This window comes from Gobio gobio (assembly GCF_949357685.1).
Source record: "Gobio gobio genome assembly, chromosome: 4".
NCBI lineage: Eukaryota > Metazoa > Chordata > Actinopteri > Cypriniformes > Gobionidae > Gobio > Gobio gobio.
Genome location: NC_137100.1, coordinates 37,834,669 through 37,859,222, shown reverse-complemented (window position 1 = coordinate 37,859,222; position 24,554 = coordinate 37,834,669). Strand labels below are relative to the sequence as shown.

The window sequence follows — 24,554 nt, the reverse complement described above, 5'->3', positions numbered from 1 at the left end:
AGCAGCAAACGATCATGCTCGTGTCCGAGGTGAACAGGGCCTGTACACAGGATTTTAAAGCATTCATGGTTTCTTTTCATCATGTAAGCATGTTATCACTTCCAGAAAACCAATGGAATAAATCAAATATTTAGAGATGATTGTATTACATACCAAATATAATGCTGAAAATAATACTGTGAGAACCATTTTATGTTAAATATGTTTTTGTTTTGTTTTTAATTACCCCAAACTGTAGTTCATGTTTTTATTTAGAATAAACTAAGCAAACCAATTTGCTTTCCTCTATTATATGTATCAGTAATAATTTTGTCCAGCACAAATGCTGCAGTAGACATAATATGGTTTCACTAGTCTCTTGGGTATACAGAGCTTTTGCGCCGCTATTTTGTAGCAATGGGGTGTCCAAACCTACTCCTGGAAGGCCACTGTCCTGCAGAGTTTGGCTCACTGCTGATTTAGATGTATGAACAGACAGAAGCCATGATAACCCACTTATATATCCACATGCACACATAAATAACAAGCTGTAGCCTGTGAAACTAGCATGTGTGATCAGTTCAATTGTAATTGTGGTAATGGTCACAAGAACACAGGAGTTTGTTTCACCATACTTTGGTGTGTGTGTGTGTGTAGGTTGAGTCATATTTTTTAAAAGTAAGCTTGAAGATACATTTTTATTTTATAAAACATTTTTATGGAACTACAAAGGAACTTGAACACATAATCATAATTTTGCTCTGGACTAAACTAAACTACTACTACTTCACTTAGCCTAACTGTTTTTGTTAACATTTTGAAAAACAGAAGTTATTTTCTGGTCCTTTCCAGAATAATGATAATGAAGAGGACCTTTTCATTTGAGTAAACTCAGTGGTTCAGCTCACTTCCTCATTAGACTTCTGTTTTACAGATCTAAACAGAAGTGGCCTTGTTCTTACCCACAATTCGAATTCTTTTTACAGCTTATCTGTACCATGTGAAACTGTTTAAAAATGAAGTCATTTTACCTCCACACAGTTAAACAGCCAGTCCATATCCCTCAATCTGTTTTTAACCTTGTCTTTTTCCACATTCTGCCTGAGAGAACATTTAAAACAAAATGGAAATATGTCACATATCTCTTGTATTACTTAATTTGTAATCTGCCATTGTGGCAGAAATAACAAATACAACAAGTACGTTACCAGTAATTTTATATGAAATTATTAGGCCTACTGTATGTTGTGGCTGTGCTGTCATACTGGTCGTATGAATTCAACGAGTGTCATAATGGACTGTGTTGCCCCCTACTGGGATGAAATGGTAAAGCACAGCAATCGGTGGGGGCTCCATTCAGAGAGATTTAATTTATTTAAAGGTTTCATGTTTTTAAATGTATTTAAATATATTTTTTAAGATTAGTTTACACTTGTTATTGTATCGAGATTAGATGACTGAATGTAGACAGTAGGTGCAGGAAGAAGAAGACGCAATCTTGTTTTGTTATTGTTCAGTTCCATTGATATGGACCTTCTCCTGAAGATCATATCTGTAATAATCGTTGCAATCACCTCTCGATATTAGTCTTATTTCTCGTAAATACACATAAAGTTTACAATCATGCCTAATCTTTTCTTTAATTTCAAAACTGTTACTGTAACTGTAATGTTAATTCAGCGGGTTAGCCCTGGAACATCTTACCGTTCATTCATGTTTCTAGCGGACTTATTTACAGATGCACCAAAACGTGTGCGTCCAATAACTGTCACCGACTGGAATGGATCTGGTATACAGCGTTTGACAGTTACCAGTTAACAATGTCAACAGTTACATGCTTTCATTTGGAAACATAAAAGATACGATTTTGTTTCTGATGTGCACCGTGAGGTCCGACCCATCCGTCCGAGCGCTACAATTAATTAAATGTCCAGTCCGATCTCAACGTGACTTTGATAAAGCACGGCAGTCATGTGTCATACTGTACAACCGAAGCTTTAACTCTTCAATCAAACATTCCTCCTCAAAATGCATTTAGGTGTAACGTTACCCATCCTCCGAGAGGTAAGTGTGTGCTGTTGATTCATTGTCTGTCTTAAATGCATTAAGTTAGATGTTAAGGCATTTGTCATTGACAGTCATTTAAATTTACTTTGATAACAGTAGCTACTTTCAACCATGGTTACTACAGTAAAGCATTGGTAATTTGGGATTAGCCACGAAATGTTTTAAAGACATCTCATTTATTTGTATCATTGTTTTACTTTGTTAACTGTAACTATGGTTGCCATGGTATTTTTTTTTATAAAGATTTTACTTGTGTGTCTGTCATAACATAATAGAACTGAACTCACTCAGCGTTGCTTCATTCATTCCCTTCAGAGCATCAGACACCTGATGAACAGATCCACACAGACATGGAGATGCAGATGGAAAGTGACAATTAATAGAAATTATAGCTTGTTTCAAGGTAAAAGACAGTAATGAGTAATTACAGAGTTTTGTATATTTTGTGGATTTAAACTCTTACAACTTCTTTTTTCTGCAGATGAGGTGAAATCAGTTAGAGCAGTGGTCAGCCCTGACATCTCAAAGTAAGATATGATGAATAAAGTGCTACTATTTAATTGTTCTTGAATGGTGACAGTAAAAGTATTGTATTTGTAGTAAGACACTTGGAATCACAAAAAAAAAAAAACATGGGTAATGACCATGGTTAAATCAGTGTAACTATGGTTTTTGTTATGAAAAATTGCAGTCTAAACACATTGTAGGCCGTCAGACTTGCTAATAATAGCTTATATAGTGTGAATCTACTTTTCTGCCAAAATACCACAGACATTAGCATTAGTTAATGCTTTAGTTAACATGAACTAACCATGAACAACACCTCTGTTCAGCATTAGTTAATCTTTGTTAACGTTAGTTAATAAAAATACAGCTGTAAATGGTTTGTTCATGTTAGTTCACAATGCATTTACTAATGTTAACAAGAGTTTAATAATGCATTAGTAAATGTTGAAATTACCATTAACAAAGATAAATAAATGCTTTATAAGTGCAGTTCATTATTAGTTCATGTTAACTAATCTAGTTAACTTATGTAGTTAACTTATGTTAACTAATGAGCCTTATTGTACAGTGTTACCAACTCTTTTTAAGTGTGAGCATGTTTTTACAATTTCGTCTCGAGCATAATGGTCTATTCACACCAAATATGTATATGTTCTTGATCAGAATTCGTAACATAGGCATCATGGCACATATAGATGCAGGGAAGACCACCACGACAGAGAGAATGCTGTACTACTCTGGCTACACGAGGGCTCTTGGAGGTGAGGTGGAAAGAAAACAGTTGAAGAATATGTTCAATGTTGTTCTTCAATTGAATAACGCCTAAATAATAGTACATATGAATATTACATGAAAAACTTAAAACACTTCAATGGAAATTAGAAATGCAGCTAAGTGAAATCAAATAAGTTGAATTACTAAAAACAAAATTATAGCTGAATAGAAAAAAAAGCTGTCTTAATTGATTTGATAGTATCATGATCCTTAAATAAATGAGTTTGTTTGTGTGTGTGTGTGTGTGTGTGTGTGTGTGTGTGTGTGTGTGTGTGTGTGTGTGTGTGTGTGTGTGTGTGTGTGTGTGTGTGTGTGTGTGTGTGTGTGTGTGTGTGTGTGTGTGTGTGTGTGTGTGTGTGTGTGTGTGTGTGTGTGTGTGTGTGTGTGTGTGTGTGTGTGTGTGTGTGTGTGTGTGTGTGTGTGTGTGTGTGTGTGTGTGTGTGTGTGTGATGTGATGTGATGTGATGGGTCTTTGTAAATGGTCGTATGTTGTGTTTAGATGTTGATGATGGAGACACTGTAACTGATTACATGGCCCAGGAGAGGGAGAGAGGAATCACCATCCAGTCAGCTGCTGTTACCTTCGACTGGAAAGATCATAGGATTAACCTCATAGACACGCCAGGTATACATTCACACCTACAGCATCGTATTCTATCCAGGACAAGCGACACACACACCCATCCAAAGTTGAAATGAGATCTGTGCTCATTATATATGCATATAGTGTGCAATTAAATGCACAATATGTAATTTTTTACCGCTAGAGGTCGCTAATACAAAACTTAGCTTAGCTTGATGACGCCTTGATTTCACGGAATCGTGGGAAATGTCTTCGCCTCTACCATTGGTGAAAAAGAATCCAACAGGATTTGGACAGAAATCAGATTCATGGATGAGCTAATGTATAAAATGCTTATTACTGTTACTGTAGTATGAAGCAGTGAGGTGCTGAAAGCCGCTGCAGCTGAACGAGGCCGCTGGAGCGTATGCTAATGAGAGACAAGCACATCAATTTTGCAAAAATGTTTTTATGCACGCATGAGGTGGTTTTTCAGGCAATTCGAAAAAGTAAATTTTCGCGAAAATGCAATGGAACATTTGCAACATTTTTTCCCCGCATTTACAGGTCTTACAACATCTTTTCTCGTAATAACGAGATGCTATGTCGTAAAAACCACATATTTTTCTCATTAAAACAACATATTTTTTCTCCTAATAAGGACATATGTTGTATAGTGATGTGTACAAAATAAGCCTTTATCCACATTAGAGAATTTATATAGCCTTTGTCACACTTCCATGTTGTATATATATATTAGTATAAAAGTATAATATAATATAATAAAGTATATGAGGCTGGCAACTAAACAAAAAAAATTTACTAGCCAATGGCGATTCTATTGCCAAGGTGTGCGTAGAGGGTTGTGCCCACTTTTCATAATCAAAAATTATATTATAGGCTAACATTTAAACATAGCCTAACTACGAAACTACATGGGCTACGTTTTAGGTTAACCCATGGTCGACGGAGGCGTTGGTGCGTTCTGATGGATTTTTTCCTTTATGACAGCGGAAACAACTCCCAATACTCCCATATTTAGCCATACAGATAAGTGCATGGCATAATTATAAACTATAAACTGTCTACTTGTATTTGTGTACACAGATTATTTTGCATGCACTCCACTCTGTCACAAACGCTGTCTTCATTTCAAAAATGTATTTTGTTTATTAAACGCAAAGTTTTTAATTTCAAAAGCATTTCTAAATTCAGTTTATTTTTCCTACAAATGAAATTTCAAACCAAAATAACGAAATGGTAAAAAAAAAAAAGAAAAATGTGAGTTACCACCATACAAATTCAAACATTTCGCTCTTTTATTTTTAATTACTGCTTGAATAACACGCCTATGTCTCCTTCCATTAAAAATAATGGCTAGTCTGGTGGCTGGTATATAGCTACATAAACCTAGCAACATACGTGGCATCACGAGAGGAAAAAAAAAAAAAAAAGTTTTAGTCGCATAACATCGGTTAATGGAAACGCCGTCATTTCACAATAGTTTTTTATCGACATTTAGAAAATATTGCAAAAGTTTTGCTCAAATCTGTAATGGAAACGCTGCTACTGATAGGCGATGCATGGGCGCAGTCCGTGTCCTGGTTAAAATGGCTTATTTCTCTAAATTTAAACATTCTTGGAAACATTTGCAAGTACACAAGTCAACAAAATATATTAGTGTTTTTTTTTGGATATTTTAATCAAACAATCTTACATATTGTGCCTTAAACATGTAACACAGACTAACTTATGTATTGCCACATACATTTGATACTCATACACAGCCATTCAAAAGTTTGGGGTTAGTAAAATGTTTTTTAATGTTTTTTTATTTTTACCAAGGCTGAATTTATTTGATCAAATATACAGTACAAAAGTAATATTGTTCGAAATATATTCCCAGTTTAAAATAACTGTTGTCTATTTTAACATATTGTGATGGCAAAGCTGAATTTTCAGCAGCCGTTACTCCAGTCTTCAGAAAGTTCAAAAGAACAGCATTTATTTTAAATAAATTTTTGTAGCAATGTAAATGTCTTAACTATTGTAGTGTATACACAATCATGATGGATTATCTTTCTTTTCTCAGGTCATGTAGATTTTACTCTGGAGGTTGAGAGAGCTTTACGAGTGTTGGATGGAGCGGTCGCTGTGTTTGATGCTTCTGCTGGAGTGGAGGTTTGACTGAAATTAATTATTAATATAATGAATCATTAAATTAATAAATGATTTATTATATTATATAAATTGATTATAAACTGAATTTTTAAATATCAATTTTTGTATGGGCAACATGTTTTCTGTTGAAAAATATTATTTATTTATTTATACGGTGGTTTTCTTTGTGGTTTTGACATGAATTTCAGGCTCAAACCATGACTGTGTGGCGGCAGGCAGAAAAACATAAAATTCCTTGTGTGTGCTTCCTGAACAAGATGGACAAGCCTGCAGCTAGGTTATACACACAAACATTTTTTCTGCTCATTTCTCAGAATCTCACACTTAAATTTAAAGCATCTATTAAGACGTTGGCTAAAAAGTAGCATGTGTTATTGATCTGAATGATTGACTGCAGTTGACTAAGGTTTAATCTCATTCTCATTTCTCCTAGCCTGAGATACTCAATAGACAGCATAAAGACTAAACTAAAGGCCAACCCTGTTCTCCTTCAGGTAACCTTTTTTAAGCATGGTAACCAACTACATTTACAAATTAAAAGATTTTGTCTTGATATTTGGTATCATTTGCAGATTCCCATTGGCTCAGGAAAAAGCTTTACCGGATTGGTGGATTTGATCACTAGGCAGAAAATGACTTGGCAGGGGAGCTCACTGTTATATGATGGTCGTGCTTTTGAGATCAGCGCCCTCCAGCCCTCCGATGACCCAGATTTGCTCCAGGCTGTCAGTGAGGCCAGGGGCACTTTGATAGAACAGGTGAAACGCAAAAAAAAAAGTGTCTGAAAACAACAGACGAGATACATTTGGTGTTATTTTGGTACACTAAATTCTCAAAGGGATAGTTCAACAAAAAGCACAGTTCTGTCATCATTTACTCTAATTTCTTCTGCCGAACACAAAATATATTCTGAATATTGTTTGTGTTCAAACAATAGACCCCACTGACATTAACTGTATGGAGAAAAAAACACACAAAAAACACCAAGACATTGCGTTTTACTGAAAAAAAAGTTAAACAGGTTTGCAACGAATTAGAAATAAGAATTTACATTTTTAGATGATCTATCCCTTTAAATATATTTACTTGTGCTTTTTGATATTTTTTTATCTATTCGTATCTAATTCATATCTAAAGTTTTGCTAAAGTTTCCACATTATTGTTAAGTATTTAGATTGAGATATAGGTGCTTTGTTTGAACTGTGTGGACAGGTAGCGGATCTAGATGATGAGTTTGCGGAGCTGCTGCTGGGAGAGTACGGTGAAAACTTTGATGCAGTGCCTGCAGGGAAGGTAAGAATATGCAGTTTGTTCCATGCTCCATGTTTTTCTCTCTATTGCTTCCTATACATTGAGCTATGGAGGAAATGCCATTAAAATTGAATATCCAGTTGCAGGAGGCAGTGAGGAGAGTGACATTAGCTCGTAAGGGGGTGCCAGTATTCTGTGGAAGCTCTCTGAAAAATAAAGGGGTTCAACCTCTGCTCGATGCCATCACCGCTTACCTCCCTGCCCCCAATGAGAGGAACCATGAGCTGGTGTGAGTACACCATCCTTCAGCCCCCTCATCAACTCATTCTGCTCAAGGACAATAAATCATGTTTTAATTATGTATATGTGTTCCTGTCTTTCCAGGCGCTGGTATAAGGATGATCTGTGTGCGCTGGCGTTCAAAGTTGTCCATGACAAACAGAGGGGTCCACTTGTGTTTGTTAGAATCTATTCAGGAAGCATGAAGGCTCAGTCAGCGGTGTACAACATCAACAGGAACAGCACGTAGGTTCAGTGAACATTATATTTTCTGGACATGATTTTTGATGTGCAATTATCATTAAATGAGAACCAATGAGTCCAATGCAAAATTGCTATCATTCTCTGAAAATAAAAAATACTGTAAGTTGAAAAATAGAAAGTCTGATCAATATTTAACTTTTGCAGCATATTACAGTTGTTCTTCTTCTGTTTTGTGCTGGGAAAAAGTCCCAAAAAAAGAGAAGAATATCACTGTGGTGTTAACAGACAGATTCCTGGATTTCTTCCCTACTTGACCATTGATTTCTTGACCATTATGATATTTTACGATATTTTCAAGATATGATTTATCAACAGAGTTCAGAAGAAGCAAGTTTAAATTCCCTCCGCCACCCCGAATCCCCTCGGCTAGTTCCTATCCCAGCCAGAGAAACGGGGGAGTACTCTGTGTTCGGGCCACATTTCGAGTTTGGCATGCCAAATACGCATACTCTTTTACTCTATCTAATTTGTACGTGTGAACTCATGAAATAGTTTATTCAAGCTCTACTCTTAAGAACAATCTTATGTGTTTGTGTCGCTCCAGGGAGAGAATGAGTCGTCTTCTCCTGCCTTTTGCTGATCAGCACATAGAAATCCCTTCTTTGCCTGCAGGAAATATTGCTCTCACAGTAGGACTCAAACAGGTAAGCTCAACTTTAATGGGACAAAGAAAACTTACGTTTACTTTAATTGTGCAAACAGCTTTGAGAAGGTAAATTAGGTGAAATAAGCAATATCTGTTTTACTCTATTATAGTGACTTGAATTCTAGTGGTTGTGTGTTTTTCTTGACAGCTGATAGCAATGGAGTCTTCACTTCATGCATTATACACCTTAAGAAAATAGTTTTTTTTTTTTTTTTATCATTTTGTGTGTTCTGAGTCAGACCGTGACAGGCGACACCATCGTCTCCTCCAAAGCCTCTGCAGCAGCTGCGGCTCGACGGGCTCAGAAGGAAGCAGAGAGCAAGGGGAGCACACACAGGGAGAGCAGCAGTCTGGTTCTTGCAGGGGTGGAGGTCCCTGAGCCTGTGTTCTTCTGCTCCATTGAACCTCCTACTATGGCCAAACAAGCAGGTAAGAACATTGTGAACATGTCTTCAGAAATGAATTTTCCAATAGGGCTGTAGTGTGCCAGGATTGAGATCCCCGTATGATTTGTGAAACAGATCTGGAGCATGCACTCAACTGCCTGCAGAGGGAAGACCCCAGTCTGAAAGTCAGAACAGACCCCGATTCTGGACAGGTAAATGAGTCATTCACACAGTATTTCAAGATGGTACAGTTTACATTCTGTTTATTAGTGCTTGCAAAGGCATGTACCATGTTAAACTGTCTGTCCCCATTATGCTATTTTAAAGGTTCCTAATTTTGTTTCATGTTGCAGCATATATTGCATATACTTCTACATTGCAGCATCACTTCTTTTCTCACAGTGTCGAACAGCTCGATAACAAATCCAGTCTCTCTAAACCCATACTTTCTGCGAGCCTACTCTGCTCCGACTGGTCAGATTGCTCAGTTTGTTGTGATTGGTCTACCGCTTTCAGCGCATCGTAAAGGAAACGGCCATTACCATATCTTTATTTCAGCTCTGGAGGCTTCCTCAGCACTTGATACACAGTGATACGAACAGTAAGGATGGTGTTGGTTTTTACTGTATCAATTTGAGCACGAGTCCTCGTTTTTTGGAAGTGCATGCAAAGTGGATTTGTTTGCGTAGACCAGAAAACACTGTCTTCTCGACATGTCGACAACACAAACCAAACTCTGACCCGTCCTCAAACACTTTTTCTGTTGATCAGTTGAAGTTGAGCCCTGGACAAGTAGACAGTAGGTGCGTTTACATGGAGCACTGTAATCGGTTTAAAAGTCCAATCCGAATAAAAATACTGTAATCGGTTTGAGAGGGGTGGGATAAACCTTTTCATGAACCGATCAAACGAAGAATTCCTCCATGTAAACGGCCTGATCCGATTACTTTGAGTGCATGACTTTCTGTGACGTGATATACAGCGCGCGCCTCCTCAACTGAAGAGTGCTCGCCGCGCTCACACCAGGCTAATGTTGACAAGAGAGGAAAGTTCATTTTTCTGAGTTATTAAACTTTTTATTTCGTAACATGTTATGAACATGATGTTTGAATAATGACATAGACATAGCCTGGCTACACCATCTCATCTTGACAGCGTTTGTCGTAGGCTTCAACTGCGCCTGACAGAATAATTTATTTTTCTGAGGTGATTCTTACACTTTACGACAAATAATAAATAGCTTTTATAAAACTGTACAAGTCCTGGTGGCCGTTGAGAGCTGCCATTTCAACGGGGAACATTCAAGCTGCTCTCTGTTTCTCGTTAGTTAAGTTAGCTATAAAAAAAAAAAAATTCAACAACTGCTTCAAATTGGTTAAGTAACATTACCCACAGTCTACTTTAATTACGTTTGTTAATATTTATACCTTTGTGATTATGGTATCTTTCCTTAATCATCTGAAATATATATGTTTAGTACAACTAGTAATGATGCTGAGCACGTCTTGAATGCTTCATTCATGTTTCACCGTATATCCTATGTTTTTATTAATAATTTGAGTGAATTTTATTGTTAATTTTGTGTTTTTCAAAATAAATGAATTTAATTCATTTTTGATTCCGCATTCATCATTCACAGCTGTTGAAATAGCCATTGAATAGGACATAAATTAGGTTAAACTACTGCATGTCCGCCCACAGAACAGATAAATATAAAAATTACCAACACAGAACTATTGATCCACGATACGTAATGAATCTGAGGCGGCAGACAAACTGTGCCCATGTCACAAAAGGATTCCTACTGAAAGTCAGCACATGTAAACACCAGATCGGTTTAGATTACGTCTCATGTAAACAGTCCACCGAATCTTTCAATCGGAATGATTTTAATCGGAATGACAAAGAAGTGCGCATGTAAACGTGGCTACTGTTCGTGGGCAGCAATAGGCTGGCATTATGCATCTTTTTTCACAAACCTGCATAGGTTCATGTAGGAAGTAAGACTGTATTTACTGGCAGCCCATTTCAGGCAATTCAGAATCAGTTCTTTCTTTCCAGTTATTGTGCACTTTGATCTTTGAAATTTTGCAGACCTTTAAATATTCACAAACGGCTATATTACACCTGACATGAAAGGTAATATCCGAAAAAGCGTAATAGGGACACTTTAAGTAGATATTTACTGTTGTTCCATCTTAAGTTTAGTGATTTTAACTAAGCCCTAATCCTAAGCATTACATTTTGACACATAACTCCTCCTGCGTCGTTTGTGCTATGGACCTTGATTACCTTGAATCTTGTGGATTTTTAAGAATTTTCATTTTCTAAGTGATCCATCATAGATTTTAACCTGGCGAATTAAAAATGGGTGAAAATTTCAACAGACTTGCATTGAAAGACGAACCCAAGCCATACTATACATAGAGAGAATATCATAGATATAATATAATTGTAATATTCTTATTCTGCTTCTCTACAACTTATTTATCCACATACACACAGACGGTACTGTGTGGCATGGGAGAACTGCACATTGAGATCATCCATGACCGTATAAAGAGAGAGTACAACATTGAAACGCATCTAGGACCCTTGCAGGTGGCCTACAGAGAGACCATCGTCCATTCAGCAACTGCCACCGGTAAGACCTCCTCACATTACATGCTAGTTACCTCTGTTATCGCTTTGCTTGTGGTGAATCATTAAAACTATTTCCCAGTGACAGTTGATTGGTTTTGTTTGTCTACTTCACTGTTTTACGATTACAAATGATGCTAACAATAGACTTTGTCCATGGTAAAGACTAGGCATAAAACAATAAAATGAAAAATAAAACAACATATGACCAGTCACATGCCCTGTTTCAGTGTACATTACCATTCAAAAGTTTGGGGTCGGTAAGATGTTTTTAAAAGAAGTCTCTTATCTTAACTAAGGCTGCATTTATTTGATCAAAAATACAGTAAAAACAGTAATATTGTGAAACATTACAATTTAAAGTAACTGTTTTCTATTTGCACATATTTTAAAATGTCATTTATTCCTGTGATGGCAAAGCTGAGTTTTCAGCAGCCGTTACTCCACATGATCCTTCAGAAATCATTCTAATATTCTGCTTGAGAAACATTTCTTAATATATTATCAATATTGAAAACAGTTGTAGTGCTTAATATACCGTGACACATTTATTTGATTCTAAACTTTTAAAAAAACCTTACCGACCCCAAACAATTGATACCAGCACTGCTTATCAATCCTTTCTTTTTGTGCTCCAGCTTTATTATTGTAATCCACACTTCTAGATAGTTTTTGGGGTGACATTTTATTTCGATAGTCCACTTTACACATTCTACTAACTATAAGTAACTTTGCAAGTACATGTCAACTTATTCTACTAACCATTGACCTAACAGCAGTCTACGAATACTCTTAAGTAAAGTAAATTCCAGTATGATTTCTATGATCATTTCAGACTCATTAGATCGTACTCTTGGAGACAAGAGGCATGTTGTTACTGTGGAGCTTGCTGTACATGCTCTGCAGGAGTCTAGCACTTCCTGTGACATGACTTTTGAGGAGGAAGTAAAAGCTCAACTCCCTGCTGATGTCAGAGAGGCTGTGGAAAATGGAGTCCAGAGCGCTTACCTCCAAGGTAACCGAAAAAAGCATTTGTGTCTGTATCATTCATTACGGCCATATACAACACCTTCAAAAGTTTGGGGTCAGATTCATATTTTGTTTAAAGAAATTAATACTTTTAAATTTGACAGTATAGACATTTATAAAGTTACAAAAGATTTCAATTTCAAATAAATTATATTCTTATAAACGTTCTATTTAAAGATTTATCATGGTTTACACAAATATTAAACACCACAACTGTTTTCAACATTGGTTTGAAGGATCATGTGACACTGACGACTAGAGTAATGATACTGAAAATTAGCTTTGGTATCACAGGAATAAATTACATTTTAAAATATATTAAAATAGAAAGCCGTTATTTCACAATATTACTGTTTTTACTATATTTTTCATCAAATAAATGCAGCCTTGGTGAACATCAGTGACTTTTTTCAAAAACGTACCATCTTATAATCCTACAGACCCCAAACTTTTAGTAGTGTAATAATAGATACTTTAGCTTTTCAGCTAATGTTTTGCAGTTCACTTGGGCCGGTCTATAAGTCCAATGTCCCTGTCAGCCATATACTGTTGGTAATCCATCTCCCTTTTCTTCCTCTGTGCAGGTCCTTTGTTGGGTTTTCCTCTACAGGGAGTACAGACAGTTATTCAGCATGTAGGTTTGGAACCGGGCACTTCTGCAGCCATGGTGTCTGCCTGTGTGTCCCGCTGCATGCTAAAGGTACTCAAACACTATCCTGTGTCAATAATTTTTAAATAATGCCACATCTGAGTTTATATCCTTCTGTTTGTATGCATGCAGGCTCTGAAGCTGGCTGGAGGGCAGGTTTTGGAACCGGTGATGGCTCTGGAAGTGACTATAGGGGAGGAACATCTGAGTCCTGTGCTTGCAGATCTCGCCCAGCGACGTGGTACTGTATGCGACATCCAGAGTCGACAGGAAAACAAGGTTTTGATGGCTACAGTTCCTTTGGCTGAGATAATGGTAAGTGTGCAGTGCTGTCTGTCACTAAAAATATTACTATAACATGTTTCAGTAATAGCACGATTTAACTGCAGTTACACCGACATTTATATAATCAATGTGTATAGTAAGACCATTCAAATTTAACTTTCACTGCATGATTACTATGTTGGGAACACAATTTTTATATAAATATTTTTTTTGCCTCTAGGGCTACTCAACTGTTCTGCGCACTTTGACCTCTGGGAATGCCACCTTTTCTCTGGAGCTGTCCAGCTACGAGTCCATGAACACTCAGGACCAGAACACACTGCTCAACAAGATGGCGGGACTGGCTTGAACCAGTAACTGTCACCAGCTGAACTGACCATATATACAGATACAAATTTTGATTGCTTCATTATGGTCCAGAAGATACATCTTAGAGACTAGCCTACATGTGGACATACCCTGCTCAACCCCATCCACAAACCTACTACTAATTTTTCCTCTGATAAAGAGAACAGTGTGTGTGTGTGTGTGTGTGTGTGTGTGTGTGTGTGTGTGTGTGTAAATATACCAATTTTACAACAACAATGCATCCATGTTTTATTTTCAATATTTATTCCAATTTATAAAACACTTATAAAATACCTAGCCTTGGAAAATAATTAAAGCAGACATTATTTAAAAGACTTAAAATTCCATAAAATTTATTCACACTAATATTCATTACCATTCAATAAAGTTTCAGCCTACAGAGGCAGAACTGTCCATTTAATAATTACAAACATCAAGTTCTGGATAACTGGCTCAGTGCATACAACAGCAAATCATGGTATTGGAATGGCTAACATGGTTTAAAAAAAAAATGTTGCCCCGTTATTCCCTTTAATTGTCTAGTGCAGTGGTTTTCAAACCAGTCCTGGAGCACCCCCAGCACTGCACATTTTGCACGTCTCTCTAATCTGACACACCCATTTCAGGTCTTGCTGTCTCTACAAATGAGTTGAATCAGGTGTGTAGGATGAGGTAGACACACTAAAATGTGCAGTGCAGGTTAAAAATCACTGGTCTAGTGTGAACTAAATCCTGAAGTTCACAGGCCCTTGTACTCATGACGGCAGTGGCCAACAAATAGAGGTTCTGCAGGAATGCCTCTCCTGTTTGGAAAAAAAAAAAAAAAAAAAACTTTCACCAGTGAAATATACAGAAATATGCATGTGCAAATCTTTAGAATTTACTTTGTATTGCTGTATGTTTGTAAATGGCTAGTAAATAAGAAATGAACTGAACCTACACTCAAGTAATACGTAGTGTAATACTTTTAACATTTTTTAATTCTCCCCAATCAACCCAAAACAGGCTGCCTTTGAAGAAATCAATTCGTTATAATCATTAGAAATTAATACTAAAATAATTCAGAATCTAAAAATAAATTAAAACAAATCCCAAAATAAACAGGAGGATTACTGAGCATCATGATTCTTACATATATGCTTAATGCAAAAATAAAATGGATAAATGGAACCATATGTTGTTGTATTATTAGTTAAATACAAGTTGAGATTGCATGAATGAATTTGCCACTTGTCAGTTTAACTCACTTGACCATGCGGCAGCGATGCTGGACCAGACGATTGTAGGCATTACTGATATCCGTCACGCTTTTATCACTCCATAACCTCTCAGCAACAGCACTTGCTCTTGGCCTGCAATGGCACATTTACATCATTCTTAATATACAAATAAATAAAAGGTTTGGTAAAAAACTCAATTTAGGATTTACTTTTATGTTTCATATATTGCACCATTAATTAGTCACTTGTTTGTAACATATACTGTATGTATATGTTATATCTTTGTGTTGTTGGTACAGTTGAGTTATATTTTTTTTCTTAGTTAAGGTTACACTCATACCAGAGTCGAGGAGTGAGGTTGGTGGCATCCACATACTCTCCCCAGAGACAAGCCTCTCCTCCAATCACCAGCTTTTTCTGTGCATCTGTGCCTGTTGTCAAAAAAAAATTATAATAATCATTTAGGAGGATATAGATCTAGTTTTATTGTAAGACTGTGATTAGTGCAAGACATTGCAAACAGCTAGAAGCTGTCACAAGACTTCCCTTCATCAGTAGGCAACAAATTCAATTCACTGAATGTTTTACAATACTGAAAGGACAAAAAGTTGTCTGTCTAAAAAGCAAAGAGTTGGTCCTGTTTATGTTTGAATCTGTAAGCCTCTATATTGTATCCATGTCAAACACCCCGATCAAAAACCTAATACCTACAAAGCAACCCAGTTTAAATGGTTTGCTTTGACTGAGTAGACAAATAACTCTCTGTCTGTACAAAGTGCCATGGTCACATGACAAGCATGTTTGCATATCTACTAAAGGAAAACAGGTTCACTGACAATGCCATTGCTATGACAAAGCTTTGACGAATGAGAACGCCTGTTATAAATGATTCTCTACAAACCACATGCCACCTTTTCTATTCAAACCTGTTGCTTTTGATTCAGTGTGGCTGAGCTTCAAACCCTAAAACCATTTGTACCAACCTCAGCTACATTAAACAAGAAAAATCACCAAATTGACCCCATTAACAGACTTCACAACTTTTTTTTTCTTTAAAAGAGGTCAACTCCAACATACATAACATAATTGTGTATTGGGTGAACAGTCGTTGTGTTGTTTTTTTTTCTCCAAACCTTGAGATTTTGGGTGACTTTACAAAGTAGAAACAACAGGACGAACAGAAACAGAGGTCCAAATAAATCCACATAATCTTTATCTGCGAATGACACACACCAGTGAAATTTTGGGGGTCGGCTTTGTAAACGTTCACCCAATCCTGGCCGTAGCTGATGCGGTTGAGGTACCAGGGTGTGGAGAGAAGAGCACTGAAACCAGCCGCCGTTACCTGCGCCATCTCATCTTGGTACTGCGGCCGTTCTTTCCACACATGGATCTGTGTGTCGGCTTTCAGCTACATGTGTACACATACACACGCATGTATAACACACAAAGGGACACATCAACGTAGACATTCTTCTGGACTCCATTTAAGGTCTTCACAAGCCTTTTCATGCTTCATGTCAGATAATGTAAAAATTAAGAAATGAAGAACTAGTAGTTTTGAAAGAACTAAGATTAGCTTCTTTTAAAGTGACAAAACAAAATAGTTATTAAATCAATTATCAATTGTAACAAATAATTACTGTTTATCATAATTGGCACTACATTAGAAACTAATGCATTAGATCTTGAATGCAGTCCAGAGAAATACACCCATTGAGTTTCATGTTGTCCTAGGCTGCGTTCCACTCCACTTTTAGACACACAATCGATAACTTCCCTAAGCACTTCACCTCGGGGAATCCCCCCCACCATTTTGAAGTGTGTTCCACTTTGTGAAGTTTATATGGACAGACCCTCAACCCCTCGATTTTGGCAGTGGGATCGAGTCTACTCCATATGTACACTTCAGGCAGCTCCATTATATACCACAATGCAACGCGATTGTGACGTGTGCTTAAATTTACCCCATTAAAACACATTTATAAGGGGAAAAAAGTAAATAATAAATCAACTCCATAGCAGATTCTAAGTGATAAAGGGCTTAGGATGTTCCAATTCAGCCCATTGCAAGGGTTCCGCCAGTGGTGCACACTTTATCAACGAGATTGAGGGAAGTTAGCAAGGAAAGGGCATAAAAAAACGAACTGGAACGCAGCCCTAGATGGTCAGATGCTCAGCTTAGACTCTTGACTCTTCTCATTATCATGGCCTTTGAGCCTGACAAAAGTTAAAGGGATAGTTCACCCAAAAATGTTAATCCTGTCATCATTTACTTTTACTCACCCTCATGTAGTTCAAACCTGTATGAATTTCTCTCTTCTGCTGAACACAAAAGATGATATTTTGAAGAATGTGGGTAACCAAACAGTTGATGGGCCCCATTGACTTCTATAGTATTTATTTTTTTCTCCATATTATGGAAGTGTTCATCAACTATTTGAAACAACTTGATGGTTTGGAACAACTTGAGGGTGAGTAAATAATTGGTGTACACAAAGCTGAAGCAAGGTGGAGGAGGAACTATAGCAAAGCATACCATTCAAAAGTTTGGGGTCAGTAAGGTTATGTGTTATATTTACGTTTACGCTTTTATTCAGCAAGGACACGTTAAATTGATCAAAAGTGACAGTAAAGAATTTAAAACATTATATATATATATACACCGTTCAAACTTTTGAATGGTAGTGTATCTAGAGTGACGCTTGCTGGAATGTGTTCTTTCCAAAGCGTAATGGAAAACATGTTTATAATGTCTCAACAACTAAACTCAAGATGTGGCAAGAGCTCAGAGTTGATTGGGGTGGTCAAACACACTAACATACTTAGACAAAACTAAACACGACAACATACTAGTGACAAGCAAAACCAAGAGCTATAGAGAGACTGACAGAATCACACTTAAACACTACAATAACTGCACAGAAATTACAGAAAGTTCTATATACTCAATAATATATGGTCGATAACAAGAGTGCATGACCTCCATTAAAATGCTGGTGTTTCTCAATGGACCATCTCTCCCCAGACAACATCCTCAACCCCCAAGCTTGTTTGTGATTTAATACCAGTTTTTAAGCTATATTTGATTAAAACTCTACACTGTGCGTTCACACAATTTGGAGGATCCATTCGAGTTATGAGGTTTAGTCACAAGCTCTTAGTATAAAGTATATTTGTCATAAAGTATAACCAAATAAATAAATAATGTTATTAACTGGTATTTTTTTCTTATCAGTCCGTTTTGGGAATGTCATAAATTACTCACCCTTGTCATTCTAAACCCATAAGCTAATAAACGCACAGTAAAACTGAATCTGGGCCATCTTTCTTAACCCCAATTTGCAAACAAAACCATCACACAAAATTGCTAAATTCAATGGTCAACATGTAAACAATGAAAGGAATAACTAGTTTCTAAATGTCTGTGTTTAAAATCATTAGATTAGTAAACCAGTGGTGCCTAAATAAACAAAATGATACTTAGGCTGAAAAAAAAAACTGACCAGGGAAATTGAGTGGCTCAACTTTGTAGTACTTTTGCCAGTCCTGTCCATAGCTAATGTAGTCCAGGTACCAAGGGGCAGAAAGAATGGTTGTAAATCCTGCCCCAGTCACATTCTGTAGCTCCTCCTCCATCTTGTTTCCAATCCACACCTCGACAACAGTGTCATCCTTCAGCTGGAACATGCATAAAGCACATTATGTGCCCTAATGATTTTTTTCTTCTTGGCTATAAATTGTTATGGGCTAGCATATACATCTACTTTCATATTCAGTCAACAAAAAAAACCACCAATGTAGTGGCATGTTAGCAGTGGCTTGTGAAAAAGCAAGCACACAAGTCAAGCTATTTGTGATTAAGAAGGTTAAGGAAAAGTAGATTAGTCTTTGATTTGAAGTCATTTGAATTTACAAAGCATTGTGTACCTACTAGATTTTGTCTTTTAATAATATCTCCCAACTGACAGCTTAGTCTAACAAATATAACAAATAACAAATAATTTCCCAATAAGACTGTAAAGTCTGAATATTACTTTCTAACAGCACAAGCACATCCACACGGATAAGAAAAGATGAGCCTTACCTTAACACCATTATCGAACACTTCCTGCCACACCATGTAACCTTTATTGGTAGCAGCCACAATATCAAGTAACCTGTTTGTCATTGATGAATAATGTAATAATAAATTCATCAGATTGTGCTCTGATTTATTTATTGTGATTCACACAATTTCCCAAGATACATTTCTTATAAGGGAGACAAAGATTAAACTACAGATTGAACTACAAATACATAATAATGGGGGAAATAATAGTATCAACAAACTATCATAACCATCTTGTTATAAGACGATAATAAATGGAATTCCTGACTGTACTGAAGCTCTGACCTTTGAATGTAGAAGGACTCCAGTTTGCTGTAGTCTGTGCCAAAGCCCTGCTGCTCCATAAACTTCCCAACATCAGGATTGGACTTCCTACAGGGACAATGAGTAGAATGCAAGCATGGAATTTGATATACAATATGATTACCATACGAGTTCATATTCTAGAAAATTATTTGGATAAGAAGCTCCTCTTTTGTTTTTTGTTTTCGCACCAACAATTGAAGTCAACCTCGTCTCCCCCCAGGTGAATGTAGGCATCAGGGAAAACGGCGCTGATCTCTTTGAAAAACTGGGCCATGAACTCATAAGAGGAGTTTAAGATGGGGTTCACTGGCCCAAATGTTCCAGAAGGTTTAGAGCCACTGAAACAGGGTGTTAGCAGATTTGTTATGCCTATGGGAAGGAACGACAGAGAGAGAAAACAGTTGTTATATTAATCAGTAACGTAAACACGACTAAACAAATCTATCTGTATAAAGCGGCCATTTATCATGTCCACTAACTGACCATTGCCCCATGACTGTGTGTGTCCTGGGGTGTCAAACTCAGGGATGACCCGGATCCCCCTCATGCGGGCAAATTCGATGACCATCTTCACGTCAGATGGCGTGTACACGTGTGTGAATGGATGAAATGCTCCCTGTCGGTCACAAAACAAATAGGGAAAACGTGATTAAAACACAAAAATAAACACTGCCCCAGTCAGTTTTTACAGTGGCAGTTGGATTCTATGGCCAAAGCATGTGATCTGAAGCTAATGCTTTTGAATTGAAGGGATAGTTCACCCACACGTCACCCTTAAGTTGTTCCAAACCTGTATGAGTTTCTTTCTTCTGTTGAACACAAAAGAAGATATTCTGAAGAATGCTGGTAACCAGACAGTTGAAGGACCCCATTGACTTCCATAGTAGAAAAAAAATACTATGGAAGTCGATGGGGTCCATCAACTGCTTGGTTACCGACATTATTCAAAATATCTTCTTTTGTGTTCAGCAGACGAAAGAAATTCATACAAGTTTGGAAAATTTTCAGAATTTTCATCTTTGGGTGAATATCCCTTTAAGGTGAAACTTCTACTCTAAAGGAAACTGACATGTCCTACGGCAGTATCATCATTTTGTTGTCCATTTTTATCCCTTACCTTTCGCTTTCAATGCAGCAAAATAGGAAAAAAGTACATGAGAGCTATTTAAAAGCTATACATTTTAACCTTTTATTTTAAAGTATGCCTTATCTCTTTGAATTCTTAAAATAAACCTGGACTGTTGCAGTGTAATTTTAGTTTGATACATCAATTTGTGTTCACCTATTAACATGTTGGCCACCAACATTAGTGATAATATGAGTTGAAGCCACACTTTTATGATTTTAGCGTGGTAATCCACTAGCAACCTGTATGAATGAAATCTACAATATATTGTGTGCCCTGAAGCAGTCAAGCTTGAATCCAAAACAGGTCATGTGTGCATCACATACTCACCTTCTGACTTAACTCAGGGAAAGTACGGCTCATATAAGGAAATGACTGATCGTCCACAATGTGCCAGTGGAATACGTTAAACTTGTTCATCGCCATAGCTTCCTGTGAAAATGAGACGTCTCTTTACTGAACACTGTGGACCAAGAAGCATTTCAAAACCTGGGAAAGTCATTGCACATTGATAGGAACATTTAATTCTAGATCAAATTGCAAAGCTACGGACAAACTAATTCTCACCACTGTGCACTGGCCACAAAAAAAAATTCTAGACAAACCTTGTGATGGGTGTCATCTTATCTCGTGATAACTGTCATGTGTGAACGTTAAGAACTTGACTTTCCGGTCTTACAAATAAAAACACCCTTGAGCATTAATGAAAAAAAATGCTGAGTCACCAATTAATCACAAATAGAAAGTGCCCATCTAGACCCATGTATGTGTTTATGCCAAGCCTGTCATTATAAAGAAAATAATTTCAGCTCACCAAATTGGCCAAAATGACTTTGAGTGGCAGGAAGTGGCGAGACGAGTCCAGGAGGATCCCTCGGTGGGCAAACCGTGGGAAATCTGAAATGACTGTCTTATTGATGTTGTTCTGTTGAGAAGACAAAAAATTTGAGAAGAGTTTAGACAGATCAATAGATGAGATTAATTCATATATAAAGCCTTAATCAAGTACAACAATGCAGCTAATAAGGGTTTGCTTTGAACTTACAACTCCATAGTCATCCTCATAGACCAGCTGGCTGAATGTTTCCAGTCCTTACAACAATAAACAAATGAAGTTACACATTGATGAAACCATACATGACGATAAAACATCTTCTTATAATCTATGTTGTGAATTTGGGATTGCATAGAAATGGAATTAAACTGCTATTAAAGTATATGGGGTTGTTAAATGCAATAAGCTGTGACCTATATTAAACTTTTCCTGTCCTACAAGTGTTATCAAGAAAATACTTTAAAGTTTGTTACAGGAGTTTGTAAAACGTACACTACCATGAGAGACTTCGAAAGTCTTTCATGCTCACCAAGGCTGCATTTATTTGAGCAAAAATACAGTAAAAAAAATAATAATGTGGAAATAGTATGACAATTTAAAATAACTGTTTTATTCCTTTGATGGCAAAGCTGAATTTTCAGCAGTTGCAATTGCAGTCTTCTATGCTGATTAGGTGCTGTTGAAAACAGTTGTGCTGCTCAAAATTATTGTGGAATATTTTGTCTGGTTCATTGATAAATAGACATTTAAAACAGCACCATAGTGTCGTTTCACTTACCTCGCAAAGCTCCCCATACATTAGCAGCTTTCAGCACAGCAGAGGGTCCATCCACTGACAGCTCATCTACACAAAGAGAGCAAAACTTTAGTTACACAGATAACAACACATCTGATTGAACAAACTAGATTGATTTTGATCATTCAGTTGAGTTTCTATTTGGTAACAGGAAAATGTTACAAAATACTTGCATGGGTCAAATGTTACTACATCTAAAAAGAGCTCGCCACGTTAACACTTTAACCCGATTACAACTTCGACAAGCAGATGTCTATTATTGGATTTGCCAGTCTTCTATTGGATTAGAGAACTTTGAGGTTACGGTGTTGTGGATCAGAGGCGGAAGGGAAAAGAGCTCACATGACTCGTCCGTTTGCAGACTCGGGTAACCGTCGCACTCCGGATCAGCTGATGTGACCCATACCTTAAGCTCCACAAGATCGGAATCAAATACTTTCTTTCGGCTCTTCTCGTGCTTCTTCATATCGCCAAACATGTATTCAAAATATCTGCAAGGCAAATGGTCAGTTCATGACTCAGTTAAACCCAACTCGATTTTTTTTTTTGACTTGGTGGAGCGCACAGAATGCTATGAATCAAGCCTGTACAGTACTTCCTGTTAAAACTAACAATAGCGCCTTTCATAAGACAATGTCGGCATACATATAAATTAGAAATTTTACAGGAAGTTACCTGCGAAATGCATTCTCAAGTAGACTGCAGTTCGGTCCGGCGGAGGACTCTTTCGCGTGGACGATCTGAAATCTGACGGGACTGAGTTTAAAAGCGACTGCGGACGACTGGAATTTCTGCGGTTGCGGCCAGAGAGAGATTTCATCCAGATCTTTCTGTTTTCCTACAAAGTCGCCGAAGAGCCACCCGTGGCAGACGGATACCGCCAAAAACAGCGAAGCAAATTTGAGTAGACAGTACATGGTGGCGGTGTTGAACGCTGAGCGGTCAGCTGACTTCTGCTGCTTCCAGCCTGAACTGATGAGTGAGGATGTTGTAGGGGCGGCGTTTCATCATGGGATCTAACGTTACTAATCCACCACACCTCCCTCAGTCTTTAAAGGACTGCACAGATTATTAGTACCAAACCTTCTTTTATCTTTTATCTGTGTCTCAGGGTCAACACTTATCTGTAGGCTAGGCTACAGCAAAACGGGAAAGTTATAAATGAATGAAAAAGAACACGTGATCGAGACAAAGGAAATGAGAGCAAATATGTTTAGACTGCATATTCTAACATTTCACTTATGTATTCACTTATGTATGTAAAAACAACAATTTGAAGGCTATTAGCAAAAGCTATACGAAATTCTAATACGTAATTGTGTAGACTATAAGGTAGCCTAATTATAATAGGGATTTTGTAAAGCATTAGAAACATTGGTGAACTAGTTACAAGAGACGACCAGTGTTGCCAACTCTCGCGAGACAAATAAGCAACCGCAGCTTCCAAAACAATCCCAATATTATTATATTATTTATTATCATCAATATTATTTATAATAAATATTTTTTTTATCAATAAATGAGCCTGCAACATATTAAACTGAAACCTCTCAGAGTTTGAAAAGCAAAAACAGATGTGATTTTACAAAAATCATCAAATTGCAATAAAGGACACACAATATCCTCCGATCAGCTGTGAACAGAAGAGGTTTGAAGAGTAAAGAGTGACATGGAGGCCAATTATGGTAACCCATAGTCGGAGTTAGTGCACACATATTAGGGGCAGTAAGTAGTGAACAACACACACACTGCAAACCGTGAAAAAGACAAGCCCTGCATCTCATTGTGCACACTATCTGCCCTAAATAGTACTGAAAATTACTAATGTCACACTATTTAGGATGGATAGTGTGCACATTGGGACACAAGCACTACAGCGCTGCAATATAGCCACATATTTAAAATAAAATAAATTCGAACCATACCTACTGTTATTATTAGTAGACTTGTTTTTTTACAATAGCCTGTAATTTTAAATACATTACAAAAATATTTTTTTAATTAAATTAGGTGCCTCTCCTCCCTCTTTCCTCTCCATCTCTGCTTGTGCTATTGTTTGTAAAAATGTATAGGCCTACGTCTATTTAAGTCTACTAATTTTCATTACGTGCATTTATAACGTCACATGCCTGCACGTTGAACGCGATTTTTCTTCAATGAAGGGGAGAAGGAGGCGGGATATAAAAGGACAGATTACTACAGCTGTATCGTTGCACTGAATGCCTGTTGTGAGAAGACAGTGTCAGTCAATGTATTGGACAAAACAGCGACCATAAATGTAAAGAAACGAAGTTGCTTATTATATTTTCCAAA

General features: G+C 37.1%; 2 protein-coding genes across 8 annotated transcripts; one reads left to right on the top strand and one right to left on the bottom strand.

Moving 5' to 3' along the window:
- The first annotated feature begins 1,715 nt into the window (after positions 1 to 1,715).
- gfm2 (GTP dependent ribosome recycling factor mitochondrial 2) lies at positions 1,716 to 14,658 on the top strand. Its single transcript, XM_079816287.1, has 20 exons — positions 1,716 to 2,043; positions 2,362 to 2,449; positions 2,528 to 2,573; positions 3,217 to 3,314; positions 3,827 to 3,952; positions 5,982 to 6,070; positions 6,259 to 6,347; positions 6,504 to 6,564; positions 6,643 to 6,828; positions 7,283 to 7,363; positions 7,462 to 7,610; positions 7,706 to 7,846; positions 8,409 to 8,508; positions 8,750 to 8,939; positions 9,032 to 9,108; positions 11,402 to 11,540; positions 12,372 to 12,551; positions 13,150 to 13,265; positions 13,347 to 13,529; positions 13,720 to 14,658. Exons 1-20 carry the CDS (start codon positions 2,008 to 2,010, stop codon positions 13,846 to 13,848), a joined length of 2,304 nt encoding a protein of 767 aa, XP_079672413.1. The 5' UTR covers positions 1,716 to 2,007; the 3' UTR covers positions 13,849 to 14,658.
- On the bottom strand, positions 14,078 to 23,233 carry hexb (hexosaminidase B (beta polypeptide); the record flags this gene model as incomplete). 7 transcript variants are annotated; one of them, XR_013816437.1, is made up of 15 exons in its annotated part: positions 22,917 to 23,219; positions 22,584 to 22,732; positions 22,224 to 22,289; positions 21,656 to 21,702; positions 21,425 to 21,535; positions 20,941 to 21,042; positions 19,968 to 20,100; positions 19,673 to 19,853; positions 19,464 to 19,550; positions 19,155 to 19,227; positions 18,574 to 18,748; positions 16,301 to 16,478; positions 15,408 to 15,498; positions 15,095 to 15,199; positions 14,084 to 14,650 (listed from the first exon to the last, which is right to left on the bottom strand). XR_013816437.1 is itself a non-coding variant. In XM_079816290.1 (15 exons), exons 1-14 carry the CDS (start codon positions 23,156 to 23,158, stop codon positions 14,587 to 14,589), a joined length of 1,626 nt encoding a protein of 541 aa, XP_079672416.1. In that variant the 5' UTR covers positions 23,159 to 23,233. The 7 variants fall into 7 exon arrangements, 6 of the variants coding, with proteins under 6 accessions (XP_079672414.1, XP_079672416.1, XP_079672415.1 ...); XM_079816290.1 differs by lacking the exon at positions 16,301 to 16,478 and having other exon boundaries at positions 14,086 to 14,429; positions 14,559 to 14,650; positions 22,917 to 23,233; XM_079816289.1 differs by lacking the exon at positions 18,574 to 18,748 and having other exon boundaries at positions 14,104 to 14,429; positions 14,559 to 14,650.
- Positions 23,234 to 24,554: the final 1,321 nt, after the last annotated feature.

Coding starts and splice junctions, on each gene's coding strand:
- gfm2 (XM_079816287.1), top strand. CDS start 2,008: ATGCATTTAGGTGTAACGTTACCCATCCTCCGAGAG. Junction 3,315..3,826: donor CTACACGAGGGCTCTTGGAG/GTGAGGTGGAAA, acceptor TGTTGTGTTTAG/ATGTTGATGATGGAGACACT. Junction 7,611..7,705: donor GAGAGGAACCATGAGCTGGT/GTGAGTACACCA, acceptor CTGTCTTTCCAG/GCGCTGGTATAAGGATGATC.